Below are 17,785 nucleotides of genomic sequence, written 5' to 3'. Positions count from 1 at the left end.
TGCTGCCTCAAAACTTGCGACATCTGTGGTATTGTGCTGTGTGATAAAACTGCACATTTTACAAAGGCCCTTTATGGTGGCCAGCTTAAGGCCTCCTTTACACGTCCGTTTCCTCACGTGCCGGAGACACGGGCACACGTAGACCCATTAAAATCAATTGGTCTGTGCACACGTGCGTGTTTTGCCATGGATAGTGTGTATGTGTGGAGAACACGTGTGCCTGTGTGATCCACACATATACATGTCAGTTTTACTCCCGCATCACGGGTGTCACATGGACCGCAGGGATGTGATCCGTGTGACACGCACCGGAGAAAAAACACGTGCCTGTGAAAGAAGAAGAATTTCTGTACTCACCTTCTCCAGCCCTGCTGTCTCTGCCGCTGCTGTCACTTGCTTCTGACCCACGCACATTATGCTCATTGCATATTCACTTCACTGAGGGCTGGAAGCAGCAGCAGCGGGGAGTCGACAGGACTGGAGACCGAAGCACCATGGACAGCAACGCCAGGGACAGGTGAGTAGAAAGTTCCGTTCTCCCTGTGTTATCACGGATAGCACATAGAGAACACGCATGTGCCATAAACACGGCACATGGAGGCCAATACACGTTCACGAAAAACGTGCGTGATTTTCATGGACGTGTGAAGGAGGCCTAAGGCACATCTGTAAAATGATCATGCTATCTAATCAGCATCCTGATATGCCGCATCTGTGAAGGGGATGGATTATCTTGGCAAAGGAGAAGTGCTCACTAACACAGATTTAGACAAATGTGTGAATATTTAAGAGGCCAAAGCCTTTTGTGTGCATAGAAAAAGTCTTAGATCTTTCAGTTCATCTAGGGAAAAATGTGAGCAAAAACAAAAGTGTTACACTTATATTTTTGTTCAGCATATTTTTACTGCATAAATCTTGAACATTTGCAGTTTTCATATTGGCCATAAATGCAAACTCAATAGGTTGACATTTTTTTTGCTTTCAGGACCTCCTTGAACAAGCCATGGGTAAAAAGCATATCTCATGCTCAGGTGTTGACTGTCGCCTTGTCGCTGCTACCATATCCAATACATGACACAATATAGACAGAAAGCTGTCAGTCAAGCAATAGGACATCAGCAGTCACTGGAGATGGTTTCATGCTTTATTTTAATTATTTGTAGTGGGTAAGATGAGGATATGGACGTAATGTTCAGTACAGCATCAAGAACGACAGCAATTTCTTAGGAACATACAAGCATCTTTCGGCTCACGTCATGTTGTAGGTGTGTATACATAAACGAGCTCTATTGCCCACAGAAAACTCTTGTGGAGGATAAATTTACAGATTGCTCTAAACAGATCAATATCTAAATCTACTATATCAAACTGTTCCATGCTTCAAAACTGAGGCCCTTGGTTAATAGCATTAGACAGATCCTTATAACCAAAATTTGTATTGTTGAGTTTTACTAATTACATTCCATTACGAAGGCTTCCTTTATTGGTTTCCAAATGCCTTTTTTTTTTCCATTTTTGACTATCTTCATTCTTTAATTTTTTCTTCTCCCCAACCTGATGCGCTTCCGAAAGGGATAACAATAGACATGAGTGAATAAATTCACAGGATCCTGGTAGAGAGGTCACATCAGTATTTTGTAGGTTGCCAAGTGGGAGTTCTGAGAACCACCTCCTGCTTTCCAGCATCTACTTTTCCTCTTTCGAATAACTAGTCTAACACACCATCATTGTGGCGTTAGGCACCTTGCCCACTAGTCAAATGAGGAGCAAGTGACGCCATGAAAGTAGGGGGCAGCTTTCAGGGCTCCTCTTCGGCAGCTTCGAAATACAGATGTGGCGATGGATCAGGATCCTGCGAATCGCTTTGCTCATCCATTGTTAAGAACATTTGCAGATGTTTGATATCCTTTGCCAGTCTCAAGACCTTGTAAAGTAGAAAAATACAAAAGCAAAGGACCTGTGGAAAAGAAAGCGCATAGGGTCTTACCCTGATAACCAGGGGGTAAAGAAGAGTAATCCTACTCACCAATCAGGGTTGTGACAGGCACAACTCCTGTAGCAGCATGTATGTGGATCACGGCAGCAGTACCCCAAACGGCAGATAACAGAGAGAGGTAGTGGAACGGGGCTTTCAAAAACCGCGCCAAGGATCCCAGATGTAATCTTGAATCAATGTATTTTTATTTTGGCATAGGTCTACGCGTTTCAGGAGGCTCAGCTCCCTTCCTCAGGACCAGCAAGCACAAGATACATCAAATCTGCAGACGCACATGTGTACAGACCGTATATACCCAGTAAAGCATCAAAGAACCGCCAGTTGCATGGAATCAATGTTTCTGGACTTTAACTGCTCCTGGATTGAAGATGCCTGGTGGAGCGGTGCTCAGCAACAACACAAGTCCATAACCACGAATCCTAGAACAGAATGCGGCAACTCACTCCATCGCGTGCAAAAAATATCCTTTATTCTGCGTTATACCTTTGTATTTACTTTCATGGAGTCTTCTCTTTACTGTTGACTTAGAGACAGATACACCTACTTCACTGAGAGTGTTCTGGACTTCAGTTGATGTTGTGAACGGGTTCTTCTTCACCAAAGGAAGTATGCGGCAATCATCCACCACTGTTGTCATCCGTGGACGCCCAGGCCTTTTTGAGTTCCCAAGCTCACCAGTCAATTCCTTTTTTCTCAGAATGTACCCGACTGTTGATTTTGCTACTCCAAGCATGTCTGCTATCTCTCTGATGGATTTTTTCTTTTTTTTCAGCCTCAGGATGTTCTGCTTCACCTCAATTGAGAGTTCCTTAGACCGCATGTTGTCTGGTCACAGCAACAGCTTCCAAATGCAAAACCACACACCTGTAATCAACCCCAGACCTTTTAACTACTTCATTGATTACAGGTTAACGAGGGAGACGCCTTCAGAGTTAATTGCAGCCCTTAGAGTCCATTGTCCAATTACTTTTGGTCCCTTGAAAAAGAGGAGGCTATGCATTACAGAGCTATGATTCCTAAACCCTTTCTCCGATTTGGATGTGAAAACTCTCATATTGCAGCTGGGAGTGTGTACTTTCAGCCCATATTATATATATAATTGTATTTCTGAACATGTTTTTGTAAACAGCTAAAATAACAAAACTTGTGTCACTGTCCAAATATTTCTGGACCTAACTGTACATATAAGAGCCGAGCTCTAAAGTTTGTTTACACAAATGAACCGAAGGCACTAAACAACCGCTGATGAACAACGTATTTACTGATCAGTGGTGGATTAAAACCATGTTCACACTGGCAGTCAGCTCTGACGACACGCATTGTACAATCTATAACAGATCGTTCAGTGCATGTAGGCTGTCAATGTTCTCAGCAGCACGAGTCCTGCTAAAACAAGACGGACAATGTTCTGCTGAGAACGATGAAATCGTGAAACGAGCGTTCCTAGGAAGACTCATTTACGATAAACTTGCAGTATAAAAGGACCTGTAAGCTTAAAGTTTGTCCGGTTAAGACAAATTATTGACTTATTGGATATGTGATAACTTGCTGACTGGTGGTTGTCCCACCACCAGGGATCACGCCAATCGGCAGATAGGCAAATTTTTGTTACAGTTACAAAATGGCGTTGCAGGTCAGTTAAACAGCCACTCCATTCATTCTCTATGGAGCTGTTGGGAAGCACCGCATCATAGGGTCAAGCATGGGCAGTGCCACTCCATTCTAATGAGGATCAAAGTTCTGTGCGGCTCCTAATAGTCGGGCCCCCACTGATCAACAAGTCTTCACCCTTTTTGCGGATAACTTGTTTTCAAACAACTCCTTTAACTATATTTCAGAGGGTAAACAGGTGAGGAAGGCTACAAATAAACGGTGACTTCCATTGAAACTAGGTAAGCTGAAATGTCTGTCAACCTTGGTATCCAAGTCATTCAGTGTGAGCGCAGTCTGATCCTTGCACTCTGATAAAGTGTTTCGACTGAAAATGACAAGTTACTTAGAATTCCTTTAATTTCAACTACAATTTTAAAACTAATGTCTGTATCTGTTAAAACTACCCAGAAAACTAGTTTTAGTAACAAAAAATATCCCTTAAAACTCAAAGTGGATCATTGCGTTCTGCTATCCGAAGATTTAACATGCCATACCATATTCAACCCCTATAAAGACTTTTTTTCTCTTTGTAAGCCTAAATCAACAAATGAAGCGTTCCGATGATGGAATCTGTACTTTTTTTTTACAACAGCAAGAAAGCTGTAGGTTGGAGACTACAGTTGTATAGGATGGCGTAGCATTTTATTGTAACATTTTGGATTCATTTTTGGCTTAAAAGGTGTCTATACACATCAGATATCTATCGGTGAAATACATGAATGCTCGGCCAATCCTTCATGTGATCTATGGGGACAGCAGAATGTTGGAGTATACAACTGCAGGCTTATACCGTGGAGGGACTGTGTTACGCAAACGGCATTCTGTTATTTGTTCTAGCTAGATAAAGTGCAAGTGGTTCCTCTCTAGAGTGTTTTATATACCGTATTTTTCGGACTATAAGACGCACCGGACCATAAGACGCACCCTGGTTTTAGAGAAGGAAAATAGGAAAATAAAATTTTAAGCAAAAAATGTGGTCATGACACACTGTTATGGGGCGAGGATCTGCTGCTGACACCATTATGGGGGTAATGTCCCCAAATTCTCTACTAAGGTACCCCATCCTGGTAATGATCCTCCTGCCTTGTATATACAGTATATATCCCTTATCCTGGTATAGCCCCATCTTGCTATATACTGCCATCGTGGTATGTGCTCCCATCCTGCTATATACGCCATCATCCTGCTATATATGCCATCATCCTGCTCATATACCCCCATCATCCTGCTCATATACCCCCATCATCCTGCTATATGTCCTGTATCCTGTGGCACACAAAAAAAATAAACAAACGTTTATTCTCACCTTTCCTCGCTCCACGCAGCATGGCTCCTCCTCCCGTCTGTGCCGGCAGCGCTGTGTGGAGTCGGCCACGAAACCTGTAGCATCGCGATGTCCTCCTGTATGTGCCGGCGCGGCTGTGTGGACACGTGCGCACAGCGATGACGTCATCGCTGTGAGCACAGCTATTCTCCACACCGAGCGGCCGGCAGACATGAGGAGATTGCGAGGCTGCAAGGGAACGGTGAGTATGCCGTACTGATTCACTGCACTCCGCGCTGATGATGATGCGCGGGGAGCAGTGAATACAGCCGCACATGATCACTCCAGGCTGTAGTTGCCAGGGGTGATCATGTGGGCAGGCTATTTAATATGCGCGCATCCCTTGCCCACCTGTCTTCGCCAGCTTCAGCGCTGAGAGATGGGCGGGATGATGGGCGTGCATATGTAATGAGCGGGCCCACGTGGTCACGGCAGGCGCTGCTGCAGCCTGCTCGTGCCCCGATTACCCGCTCCACCGCAGCACCCTCATTCCCCGCAGCCCTATATTCAGACCATAAGACGCACCCCCCCACTTTCCCCCCAACATTTGGGGGGGGAAAAAAGTGCGTCTTATGGTCTGAAAAATACGGTAACATCGCTATCTCTCCTGTCATCCTCCATAGTGTGATTATGCAGATATTGGTTACTGTATGTCTAAAATTCATTCATCCACAATATCTGTGTACTGATATTCTGCTGAAAGCTGCAATCTGCAACAAGCTGCTGTAAGACTCATCTGCCTGCAGAACAAAAGGATCAAAAATTCAATTCAAACCTCCGCTCAACAATCTTATCTCCTATGACATTAATTGTGGGAAAGTCGCAAAGCCCCCGTACACATTGGAAGTTCGGCCGATCTTGTGGAAACAAACAGTTTGGTAGACATCTATTTAATGTGCATGGGAGCCCTAAATATTTCCCTCTAGCAGAAAGTTGGTTGGTCATGTGCCACTATTCAGGGTGTTCATTAGGCAACATATGAAACCTTTAGGTCTTTAGGTCACCCACTGGTTGTAGCTCACCATCTCACTACAGCAACTGGTGCTCTGTTCCATTCATTCATGTATAAAATTGCAGGGAATGCATTATATCTGTGTGCGGTTCACAGTATTTCCAGTCCATTATATGCTGTACAGGATACATTGGCTTTTAAGATTTTATTTGTGAACAAGAAGATTATGAAACCATTTATAAAACGCAGCCGCCTGGATACAAACTTCAAAGGCTCACGTAGGAGTTTTGTGACCGGCAGTGAGCAGAGATGAAAGACACGGGGGGATGGCTCATTAGCCGGCAGTATTTACCCTTATTACAAATAACTTCTTTGTGGTTAGAACAAACAGTCGCTCGTTGGAAGCTTGAAATCCTAAGATGGGGTCGCTGCTCTCCAGACTCGCAACCTGCTGCTTAGCAACTTGTCCTACGTGTCTGCCTTCTTTCCTGTTGTACAATACTGTGGACATGGGGGTGGGCTGGCGGTAGAGGAATATCCGGCGGACACACTCGCAGAGGGCAGCGTAGCAGAAGTTTGGAGCACAGGTGAAAAATTTCTTGTCTTGCTTTGACGCTTGGACGTATCCTAGAAAGTGACAAAAAACATTAAAGATGAGACCAACAGAAAGTGGAAAGAATGGTGTTTTTTTTTTATAGACTTCAGGCCACTTTACAAGTAGCGACATCGCTATCGATGTCGTTGCCGATCGCACCCGCCCCCGTCGTTTGTGTGTCACGGGCAAATTGCTGCTCGTGGTGCACAATATCGCTAGGACGCGTCACACATACTTACCTGCCTAGCGAGGTTGCTGTGGCCGGCGAACAGCCTCTTTTCTAAGGGGGCGGTTCGTGCACTGTCACAGCGACGTCACACAGCAGGCATCCAATAGAAGTGAAGGGGCGGAGAGCAACCCAGGAAAGTCACGCCCACCTCGTTGTCAGAGGACGCAGGTACGGTGTTGTTCGTCGTTCCTAGGGTGTCACACGTAGCGATGTGTGCTGCCTCAGGAATGACGAACAACCTGCGTCCAAAAGCAGCAACGATATTTGGGAAAGGAACGACGTGTTAACCATCAACGATTAGGAGAGTATTTTGCATTGTTAGCGGTCGCTCGTACGTGTCACACGCAACAACGTCGCTAATGAGGCAGGATGTGCGTCACGAATTCCGTGACCCCAACGACATCTCGTTAGCGATGTCGTTGCGTGTAAAGCGGCCTTTAGAGCAGAGTTCTTTAGGGATGATGATAAACTTGGATTGATTGCATCTGTGTAACGGAATTATCTGAAGACACTATGTAAAGATAGTGTGTGATAAAGTAACGCAAACCGTTGTATTAAATAAGAAACGAAAAAGACAAACAGCAAACAAAAGCATACATAAAAGGAAACTTTGTATTCAATCTAGCTTAAATTCTGGGCAAAATCCAGATGCCCTCATCCAACATGGGGCACACTCACTAAGTGAATGGAACCCAATTGTGATACCATAAACGGTCCGCAGGCAAAGATTGCAGTGTTTTTGAAAAAAAACAGTAATTTTTTTTTTAATTGTATGCAATTCCATTAAAAACATAATTGTTGGCTGTCTAGCAACTACCTATGGGCAGCCCTACTTTCTTGACAAGACCCAATTTCATGCTCCCTTTAATGTACACTGAAGCCCCCCACACACACACTAACATTAGCTGAACTTGCCAATATCAATGGGTTTGTCCAGACTAATATTTATAGGGGCCCTGCAGGATTGATTGTTCGGGGAGGTAAGAAACCTGCATGTCCAATTTTGGTTTGCCGATCCTTTTGTTCTGCCAGAGATAATTTGCCCACACATGGCTAACAGCAGCTTGAGAATATAGTTGTGCACGGCTGAACAAGCATTCCAGGTTTGGGAGAATTGGGCAAGATAGCTATTTAAACTGTATGGTGTGCTTTAATCTCCGTCGGATGACTTAATGTACAAGAAACCTTCCCGAACTGCTTATTTTCAAGGGGTGGAGGCTGTGTTGGAGCCAGGGTGATTAAACAACTCTTCTGGGAGGTTTCCCTTCCTCCCAAGAGGCTCCCCTTCCTCCCGGGAGGCTCAAGGATATTTTGGGAGAATTGTAATTGCCATAAAGTCATTGTCCAAAGTGTTGGCACCCTGAAATTGTTCCAAAAAATAAAGTATTTCTCCCAGAAAATGAATGCAATTACAGTACACATGTTTTGTTAAACAAGTTTATTTCCTTTGTTGTGTATTAAAAGAATGCAAGAAAAAAAAAAAAAAGGGGGCAAATTGGATGTAATTTCACCCAAAACCATCAAAAGGAGCAGGGCAAAATTGCTAGCACCTTGCCAAAATTGTGGGTAAACAAGCATAAGATGCACATTCAAACTCACCTGTGGCAAGTAATAGATGTGGGCAATATGAATATCACATCTAAAATCAGATAAAAAGGAGAGAAGTTGAGTCAATTTTTGCATTGCATGACTGTGTGTGTGTGTGGAGCTCCTGACCCGGTCAGGCACCACTGAGTACTGCACCCATGCTGGGGCAGTACTTCCAGGTAATCCTAAAGGCTGGAATAGGATGTGTACGCACAGACACATAGCAACCAGGTCTCCCACATCTTAGAGGGGACCCTTGGGCAGACCCAAGAGGGGGCGTTCCTCCAGATCTCATCTAGGGGTGTAGGGGAGGAGCTGGAAGCTAAGGTGGCAGCCGCTGTAAGGAAAGTAGGAGGAGTTAACCATTCTGATAGTGGAAGGCGCAGAAAGAGGGTTACTGAAGGAGAGAAGCGCGCTGACATGCTAGTCAGACCCTGCCCGTGTAGTAGCCGTTAGCGGGGGAGAACGGTTACCAGCAAGTCGGTCAGAAAGACGCTGAGGAAGTCAGCTGGTCGAGTACGGAGACTCCTGGTGCCTAGGCACGCACGGTGAACAGGTCCCTAGAGTAGACGTCCATTTATTTGATCTGATAAACCTGCCGGCGAGGGAACCCATAGTCCCACACCAACCAACTAGAGTCCGAGCATCAGCAGCAACGAGGGGGCCCATAAGGAGGATCGAGCAAGGAGCCATCTTCCTTGGTCCACGCTGCCAGCAAACGGTCTAAAAAGGGGAGAAAAGCCGTAGCAACTTCCCTGTATGAATCTCATGGTACTTCAAGTCAGGGGTTATCCAAAACAAGAAGTGCTAGAAAGGCGAGTTAATGGTTACCCTTAGACCAGCCTAAAGAATACCTGGATCCTCCTGGTTAATCTCAGCATCGCCCGGGTTACCTCACCAATAACAACAAAAGTGAGTAAACAAGTTAAAAGACTATACTGAGCCTGAGTTATTTTGGGACCTGTTGTTCCATGCACCCGAGCCCCTGGGGCCAGCCTCACTCACGGGAGGCCATACCATCCGACTGCAGACCCCATCAGCCCCAGACGCTCGTTAAACCTGCAGTGGCGGTCACCCATCACCCTGACCGCAAACAGTGAGTGGCGTCACGACTCCCATGTAAATAAACCTGACATAACTGTGGCCAGTTATATCAAAAAGTGAAGCCCCTGTGGCGTCCCCGAAGGTGGAGTGGTGCCCCTGGGGCAACCGCTGCAGGTGGGCGACACATGTGCCACTCTAACCATAGAGAACAGAGAGGAGAGGAGAACTGTCTGAAGACTTGGGAAACAAAATTGTTAAAAAAAATCAACAGTATCAAGTTTACAAGTCCATCTCTAGTGATCTTGCTGTTCCTTTGTCCATGATGTATAACATAAATCAAGAAATGTACAGCCCATGGCACTGTAGCCAATCTCCATGGACGTGAATGGCAGAGAAAAATTGATGTTGCAACGCAGGATAGTCCAAATGGCGAATAAACAGTTTCAATCAAGTTCCAAAGAAATTCACACTGTCCTGCAGGCTGAGAGTGCATTAGTGTCAGCGCGAACTATCAGTTGGCATTTGAATGCAATGGAACACTATGGCAGAAGACCCAGGAGGACCCCACTGCTGACACAGACCTAAAAAGCTAGAATATAGTGTCAAAATGTACATAAGTCAAAATCCTTTTGGGAAAGAGTCTTATGGACAGATACGACCAAGATAAAGCTTTTTGGTAAAACACATCATTCTACTTCTACTATTTACCAAAAATAATATGAGGCCAAAAAAGGAAAGAACATAGCACCTACAGTAATATATAGTGGAGGTTCAAAGATGTTTTGAGGTTGTTTTGTTGTCGCTGGCACTGGGTGCTTTCACTGTGTGCAAGGCATCATGAAATCTGAAGATCACTAGACCATTTTGGGTTACAATGTAGTGCCTAGTGTCAAAAAGCTGGGTTACGTCCTAGGTCATGGGTCTTTAAGCAGGAGAATGACTCCAAACATACTTCAAGAAGCACCCAGAAATGGATGGAAAAAGTGCTGTAGAGTTCTGAAGTAGCAGCAATGAGTCTGGATCTAAATCTCATTGACACCTGTGGAGAGATCTTAAAACTGCTGTTGGGAGAAGGCACCTTCAAATATGAGAGACCTGGAGCAGTTTATAAAGAAGAGTCCGAAATTCCAGTTGAGAAGTGCAAGAAGCTTGGTGATGGTTATAGGAAGCGAGTGATTGCAGTTATTTATTCCAAAGGCCGTGCAACCAAATAATAAGCTGAGGGTGCGAACAATTTTGTGTGGCCCATTTTTGGAGTTTTGTGTGAAATTAGGTCCAATTTACCTTTTTTCCCCTCTGTTTTTTGTTTTTTTGTGTTGTTCCAATACACAGAAAAGAAATAAACATGTGTATGACAAAACATGTGTAATTGCAATAATTTTCTGGGAGAAATACTTCATTTTCAGGAAGAATTTCAAGGGTGCCAACACTTTTGCCCATGACTACATGCTTTAAGGATGTTGCTAGCCCTTTCTTCCCAGCCAGACCCGAGAACAGGATGATTGCTCATTATATGATATTCTTGTGGAGCTATAAATTATACACATTTTATAGCGCTATCTCCACGGTCTTATCTCATACTGAGACGATAGTGATGTTTGTATATATGGAAGTTGAAACAAACTAAACTACGATGTGTTCCAAAGTTCTGTTGCCATAGAAACAGGATTCCATTGTACGGCAGGGCTGATCAGTCATGTCGCCCCAGGTCCTCCTGGTATGGGTGATGGTACCTGCGAGACAGCCATGAGTTAACGCTATTCCAATGGACGCGGCAGTCCACTGATCTAACACAACCTCAGCTCACAACACCAATTTTATTTTCACACCATCTTAAACACTTTCATCTCATTTGCAGATGCCCGGCTATGGATGGAGAGGCATCGGGTAATGTGTAAGTTTATGGTGAAATGTGCAGTACTAAGATTGATGATCAGATTTTCTAAGCGACAAACCTATTGATGGTGCGAGGTACAAAGTGTTAAAATATATAAATATATATATACACAGCACAAATCATAGAAAAAGTTCAAAATGGAACTACGCTCATACCGAGTATAGTAAACCGCATCTAAGGCTAGGTTCACATTTCCGTCAATTTGAATCAGTCACAATCCGCGGCTCTGGTAAACAACGGAATCCCTTTGGCGGATTTTGTTGTTCCCATAGACTTGTATGAGCGTCTGATTGTGACTGATGACGCTGCGTTGCATCCTCCGCCTGACTGATTAGTCGTGGAACGACTGACCGTCGGGCGGCAGGAACGCAGCCTGTAACTTTTATGAGCAGCGCAATCCGTAGGCTTTCGCTGCGTATGCGCTCTCTGGCTCCCTGCACACGTAACCAGGGTACACATGGGGTTACTAAGCAAAGCGCTTTGCTTAGTTACCCGATATTTACCCTGCTACGTGTGCAGGGAGCCCGACACTTCCCCGCTCGGCTCCGCCCCCTCCCGCACTCCGCATGTACACACACACACACACACACACACACACACACACACACACACCTGTCCCCAGCCATGCAGTCCCCGGCCCTGACGTCCTCAGCGCCATGGCCCCGCTCGGCTCCACCCACCCCGCACTCCGCCCCCCCACACATTCTCGGCGATCGAACAATCAGCTGATCACCTGGCGGCCGGCTGCTGTGAGCGGTCAGCTGATCATCCGGCGGCCGGCTGCTGTGAGTGATCAGCTGATCGCTCTCATTAGCCGGCCGCCAGGAGATTATCTGTTCGCTCACAAAAGCCGGCCGGCTATTGTGAACGATCAGCTGATCGTTCTCTCTTTTACAACGGAGTCCGACAATTAATTCAATTCTTGTCATCCGTTGTACAACGCATCAGTCACAAGCGTCAAGCAACGCACGTGACTGATGCAAAACAACGGAAATGTGAACCTAGCCTAATACACATCTCTGTGATATGGGCGCAATGTAGAGGCAAAACCTACATATTGTATTATGAATGCACAGAGCCTGCGGGGGCAGTGTTTACATTTTCCACAGGATAGATAGATAGAGGATAAGTGTCTGAGAACTAGGGTTCCCCACCACTGGGACACCTATTAATAGGGAGAAAAAGGTCCTGAGCCCCCCTTTTGAATGGAGCAGTTGTCAATCTGGCAAACTGCTTGTCCAATCAAAGTCTACGGTACAGACGTAGATAGTCGAGCACTGTAAGCCAGGACCTTGGACTTTGCAGCAGTGGCCTGGCATGCACATCACCTCTTCATTCATTATGATTAATGAGACTTGGACAAACCTTATTCATGTGCAGCAAAAATGTTCCAAGTATGAAATTGACTAGCAGAGCATATTTTTTTTAAGGGGACTCTGAGCACAGAATGACTGTTCAAACCAACCACAGCCACTCAGTGCATCATGGCGGGGCTCATCATTTAAGTACACCTTCCCTCCTACTTGTTTTCATCTGTCCCACCTTCTCTGGCTCTTTAAAGTTAAAGCTGGCAATTAAAGAAGAGGAAGGATTAGAGATGGAGGGAAAACAAGGAGGAGGGAAGGTGTACTTATATGTTTGGCCACACTGAGGTCCCCTTCACACATCCGTGCACAACACTAACGTTTTGCTCAGTCCGTGGTGAAAGTATGTATGTGTGTGCATTTTAGGTCTGCTGTCCCTGTGCTGTGTGACATCCGGATAGCACATAAACAGCATGAGCTGATATACTTACCTATCCCCGGCGCTGCTGTTACTTCCGGGTCTGCGGTGAGTGCAGTGAACATTCATGAGCATAATAAGCAGGACCCGGAAGCAACAGCAGAGGCAGAGACAAAAGCGCTGGAGACAGGTAAGTATGAAAACTCTTTACTTTTCTCTGGTACATGTCACACTGATGACACACGGATCACATCAGTGTGCTGTCTATGTGACAGCCGTGCTGCCGGCAGAAAATTGATATGTCGCCGTATGGAGCACACGGACATGCGTCTGCTTCCAAATGGACACACAATCCATGTCAAAACACAGATGTGTGCACAGACCCATTGATTTTAATGGGTCTGCGTGTGTCTATGTTTACGTGTGAAAATGGACGTCACACGTACCAGAGACACGGATGTGTGAAGGAGGCCTAAGGGGTGAACGAAGTACCTGTCCTTGGTTTGAACAGACATTCTGTGCTAACAAATTCCTAGTCCTGATGCAGATTTTTGGGGAAAAACTCATTGTAGCAGGATGTACTCGAGAAGACCAGTTAGACCATGTCCCCACGTGCAAAACAAATTTGTTTTTTTTCCCAGTACATTTTGCAATAGCAATTTGCACTGATTATTGTGATTTTTTTTCTTTTAGATCCATTTTCCCCATTTTTAGGCATTTGTGGTGTAGCTTTGATACGTTTTTTAAATGTTTTTAGTACACAAACGTTGAGATTTTTCACCTAAAAAAAATGACATTTTTTTTAGATGCATTTTCTTCAGGTATAGAAGAAGAATATGGGGAAAAAAAACCACACCAGAAAAAGGACAGTTCAACATTTTTAAATATAACAGGTTGGAGGGAGGAAGTTCAACACGTGAAGAATATATCAAACATGTGGTATGTCTGTGGTGGGTGCCACCAAATGCTGCAGTGGCTACAGTGAACTTTTCCGATGACTAAGGGCATCTACGTACGCCGGAAACATGTCAGCTTCCTGTGGTTTTTTTTTTTAAATATGTTTTTGTAATAAAAATACTTTTTTGATTTTTTTTTCCGGCTTGGATGCACAGAAATGTTTCTTCCACTTTCTGTTTTTAAAAACAGTGGACATTAGTTTTCAGGAAATCACATCCACTCTACTTAAAATGTTAAAGGCAAAAGATTTTGTGTACAAAAAAAGTAGAAACAAACACAACGTTTATGTCACATGGCCCTTAAAGGGAACCTGTCAGGTCCAATATGCATCCAGAACCACGAGCAGTTCTGGGTGTATATTGCTAATCCCTGCCTAACTGTCCCTGTATCTAGCAGCATAGATAAAGAGATCTTTAGAAAAAGTATTTCTAAAGATCCCATATGATATGCTAATGAGGCCAGGGATTAAATCGCAAGGACGTTAGTTCCATTGGCTAGTCGGCCCCCTTAACATGTAAGCACGCCACTGTGAGCGTGCCAATATGCTACTGAATGGCAGCATCAGAGGATGGTCGCGTTTATCTCTCTGCTGCATCTTGTTTGACTCCTGAATTTCGGCTCAGTGCACATGACCCCGGACGTTCGGTCATGCGCACTATGAAGCCGGGTGTACACGTCCTGGCTTCAAAGTCGTGTAGTGCATATGACTGAAAGTCTGGAATTATGCACATTGAGCCGAAATCCAGAAGTCAGACGCAGTGGCAGCAGAGGTGAGAGCGACCATCCTCTGATGCTGTGCATTCATTATCATGTTAGCACGCCCACAGGGACGTGCTTACATGCTAAGGGTCCGACTAGCCAAGAGAACTAACGCCCTTGTGACTAGTCACTTGCCTCATTAGCATACATGGGATCTTTAGAAATAGTTTTTCTAAAGATCTCTTTATCTATGCTACTATAGGCTGGGACAGTTAGGCAGGGATTAGCAATATACACCCAGAACTGCTTGTGGTTCTTGGTGCATTTTGCACCTGACAGGTTCCCTTTAAAGAGGAATTCTAGGAAATGTTTGTAGGGTGGCTTTCAAGAAAAAAAAAGGGAATTGTGTTATCACACAAATATTTTTTTTTTTACAATATTCTTACAGCAGTAATGCACTGCCAAAGTATCTTTATATTATTGAGTTCCAGAAGACAGTTTTTGTAGTGATCCTATATAAAGCCATTTCCCAAATAGTCAACTAGCCATAATCCAGACTGACCAATAAAGACCGCTGCCTGGATCACTTAGCAGTAATGCATGTACAAATTCCTATACTCAATGTTTGCGCTTCCCACCCACCTATAAAACTGTAGGCTGTTCAGCCTGGGTAGAGGCACTTAGGTAGGGACCCAGCAAATGGGATATGCCTTGACGCTGGCTGCTGGGCTCACATAAAACCGGTCTTTTTTATGCGCTAAGTGTCTGAATTTGTTTAATTTATTTATTTAGAAGTAATGAATGTCCAAATTCTTATATTCAACGTTTGCATAATTTAGTGTCTCAAAGTGCAGATGTATTTTTATTGGATCACCAGGGATGGCATGCTTACTGCTATTGTTGGCCCAAGAGGCATGTCTCAGGGGCACTGTCTCATAAGAGATCCATCAGGACAGATCCACAGTAGACTAGTTACTGGTCCATTGTTTAGCTGCAAAGCATACAGACTTTAAATCCTCCATTGCACAACTTACCGAGTGCGTTGAATGTTGCTGCATGTTCCCATAAATTGTCACCTTGGCTGGAGATTGGCTGCCACAGAAGAGCGTCCACATCGTGTCTCAGGGAGAAGCATGGCATCATTTCTGGAGTGGCAACAAGTGAGAAAAGGAATTGATTGCCTCCAAGATTTACCTGTGGGAATACAGTAACGTTTCAGACTTGATGAGGTTTTAACACTGGGCTCAGAAATGTAAGAAACTTTGTCACTGGGTTTTTACTACCCCATCTGAGAACACTAAAAATTAGAGGCAGAAACCTTGATTTTAAAATGCTGGGTCACTTTTTGGGCTTCTTGATGTGGATTTAATAAAACACTGTTTTAGCTGCTGCAGCTCTGCTAGTCTTCTCAATTATGAGCTCCTGTTATTTAATCTCTGTTATTGATTGAATGTCAGTTTCCGGTTTATGCAGAGTGCAGACAGAAAGCTGCGCTCAATAACAGGGGTGGAATTAGACAGAGCTCATCATGAAGAAGACTAGCAGAGCTGCAGCACATAAAATAGTGATTTGATCAAAACTACATCAATGAGCCCAGTAAGGGCTGAATTCAGGATCTCTGTCCATATTTCACACTGTTCTCAGGTTGGGAAGCAAGAACTCAGTCATAGATTTAGATTTTTTTCCCTTTAATTTTTTACACTCTCTTCCAAGTCAGCATTTTTTTTTCTTAAAAGACACCCTGGATCCACAAATGTCTGAATTCAAAAGACATTTAGGACAATAGTCCAAAACCTGGAAACAATAAAAAAAGAACATTTTTATGCCATAATTCTTCTTCTGCTAGAATAGAAGAAATGACTTCACAACCATCAGTCAACTGAGCACTGAGCCCATTAATAGGCTTCAGGGTAAGAGGACTGGTGGTCACTTCTAGGCCTGTGGAGACAGTCAGCTCAGTAAGCTGCTTTGTTGAAAGCTATAGGCCTAGAGCTATGTGCGGTTTTTAGGATGGAGAGTGATGGTGCAGAGAGCCATAGGCTCCCTGCTGTCCAACACAATCAAAACTACGGCACTAGCCTGGATATCCAAGGTACCAGGCTATACGTCTGGTGCGTGTGCACTGCCCGGAATCTTCGACATTAGGCTTGCCGCTTCTTCAGGGCGCAACATTTTAACAGAAAAGAACAAAAGCAGTACTTTATTTTTAATTCTTGTACCCCTTTGCATCTCAAAGAATTCTGCACCTAGAACAACCGTCCCTATTGTACCCCCACACTGCGCCACTGCTATGATTGATTGCGATGGGCAACAAAGACTGTTTTACTTTAAGACAGTTTTGATATATGAAGCCTAACTGTGACAGCAGGGGAGAGAGGCTATATCAGCTGTATAAAACATCACACAGGAATAGGGAAGGAATGCCTTATACCTATGGGAAGGGGGAGGTGGTGACCCCTGACTATAACCTGCAGCTCACCCTCACTGCCCTCACCAACCCTATACAGGTTCCACACCTGTTGCTTAGCTAGAATACCTGGGGCCTTGTCTTACCCTGGCAAATGGGCCCTAAGTAAGGATGGAGGGTATGAGCTCTAAGTCAACACCCCTATCACTAAAGGAAGACACAAGGGAACAATACAAGGGAAGCAGCTACAATCACAGAGCCCTGGTAAATGACAAAAAAACACTTAGCTGAGCTGCAGGAACTACAGACGTCTGGAGCAACAGATGACAACCTTTCCATAACCTAGCAAGGAAAAAACTACAAACTTCACCCAAACCACTCCAGGGTGAGGTTAATAAAGGAAGTCAGAAGCTGGCAGCTGAGAGGAAAAACAGGCAGTTTCCCAGAGTCATAGAGTCTGCAGCTGGAAAAACCCAGCAAGGAAAAAACTATAAACTTCACCCAAACCACCTCAGGGTGAGGTTAATAAAGGAAGTCAGAGGCTAGCAGCTGAGAGGAAAAACAGGCAGTTTCCCATGGTTATAGAGCCCGCAGCTGCAGAAACAGGGAAGTGTCAGATAACACGTGCTGCCAATCTCTGGGTTTTCTAGCACTCGCTGCCACTGGATTGTCAGCCAACCTTGACACCTCTGTGACAGGCTGTGATACTAACATTTTAATAAT

General features: G+C 44.6%; 1 protein-coding gene across 1 annotated transcript in view; it reads right to left on the bottom strand.

Moving 5' to 3' along the window:
• Nucleotides 1-5,547: 5,547 nt before the first annotated feature.
• The window catches only part of NUDCD1 (NudC domain containing 1), a 191,686-nt gene continuing 179,448 nt past the window's right edge, over nucleotides 5,548-17,785 (bottom strand). Inside the window, exons 9-10 of the mRNA XM_075352951.1 lie at nucleotides 15,690-15,849; nucleotides 5,548-6,552 (exon numbers count right to left, since the gene is read on the bottom strand). Of these exons, the coding sequence (XP_075209066.1) occupies nucleotides 6,260-6,552; nucleotides 15,690-15,849 (453 nt within the window). The 3' untranslated portion in view covers nucleotides 5,548-6,259. The remainder of the gene's footprint in view (nucleotides 6,553-15,689; nucleotides 15,850-17,785) is intronic.

The sequence above is a fragment of the Anomaloglossus baeobatrachus genome, chromosome 6, assembly GCF_048569485.1.
Source record: "Anomaloglossus baeobatrachus isolate aAnoBae1 chromosome 6, aAnoBae1.hap1, whole genome shotgun sequence".
In the NCBI taxonomy this organism is placed as follows: Eukaryota; Metazoa; Chordata; class Amphibia; order Anura; family Aromobatidae; genus Anomaloglossus; species Anomaloglossus baeobatrachus.
Note: the sequence above shows the minus strand (reverse complement) of the source record. Positions and strands in the feature narration are given on the sequence as shown.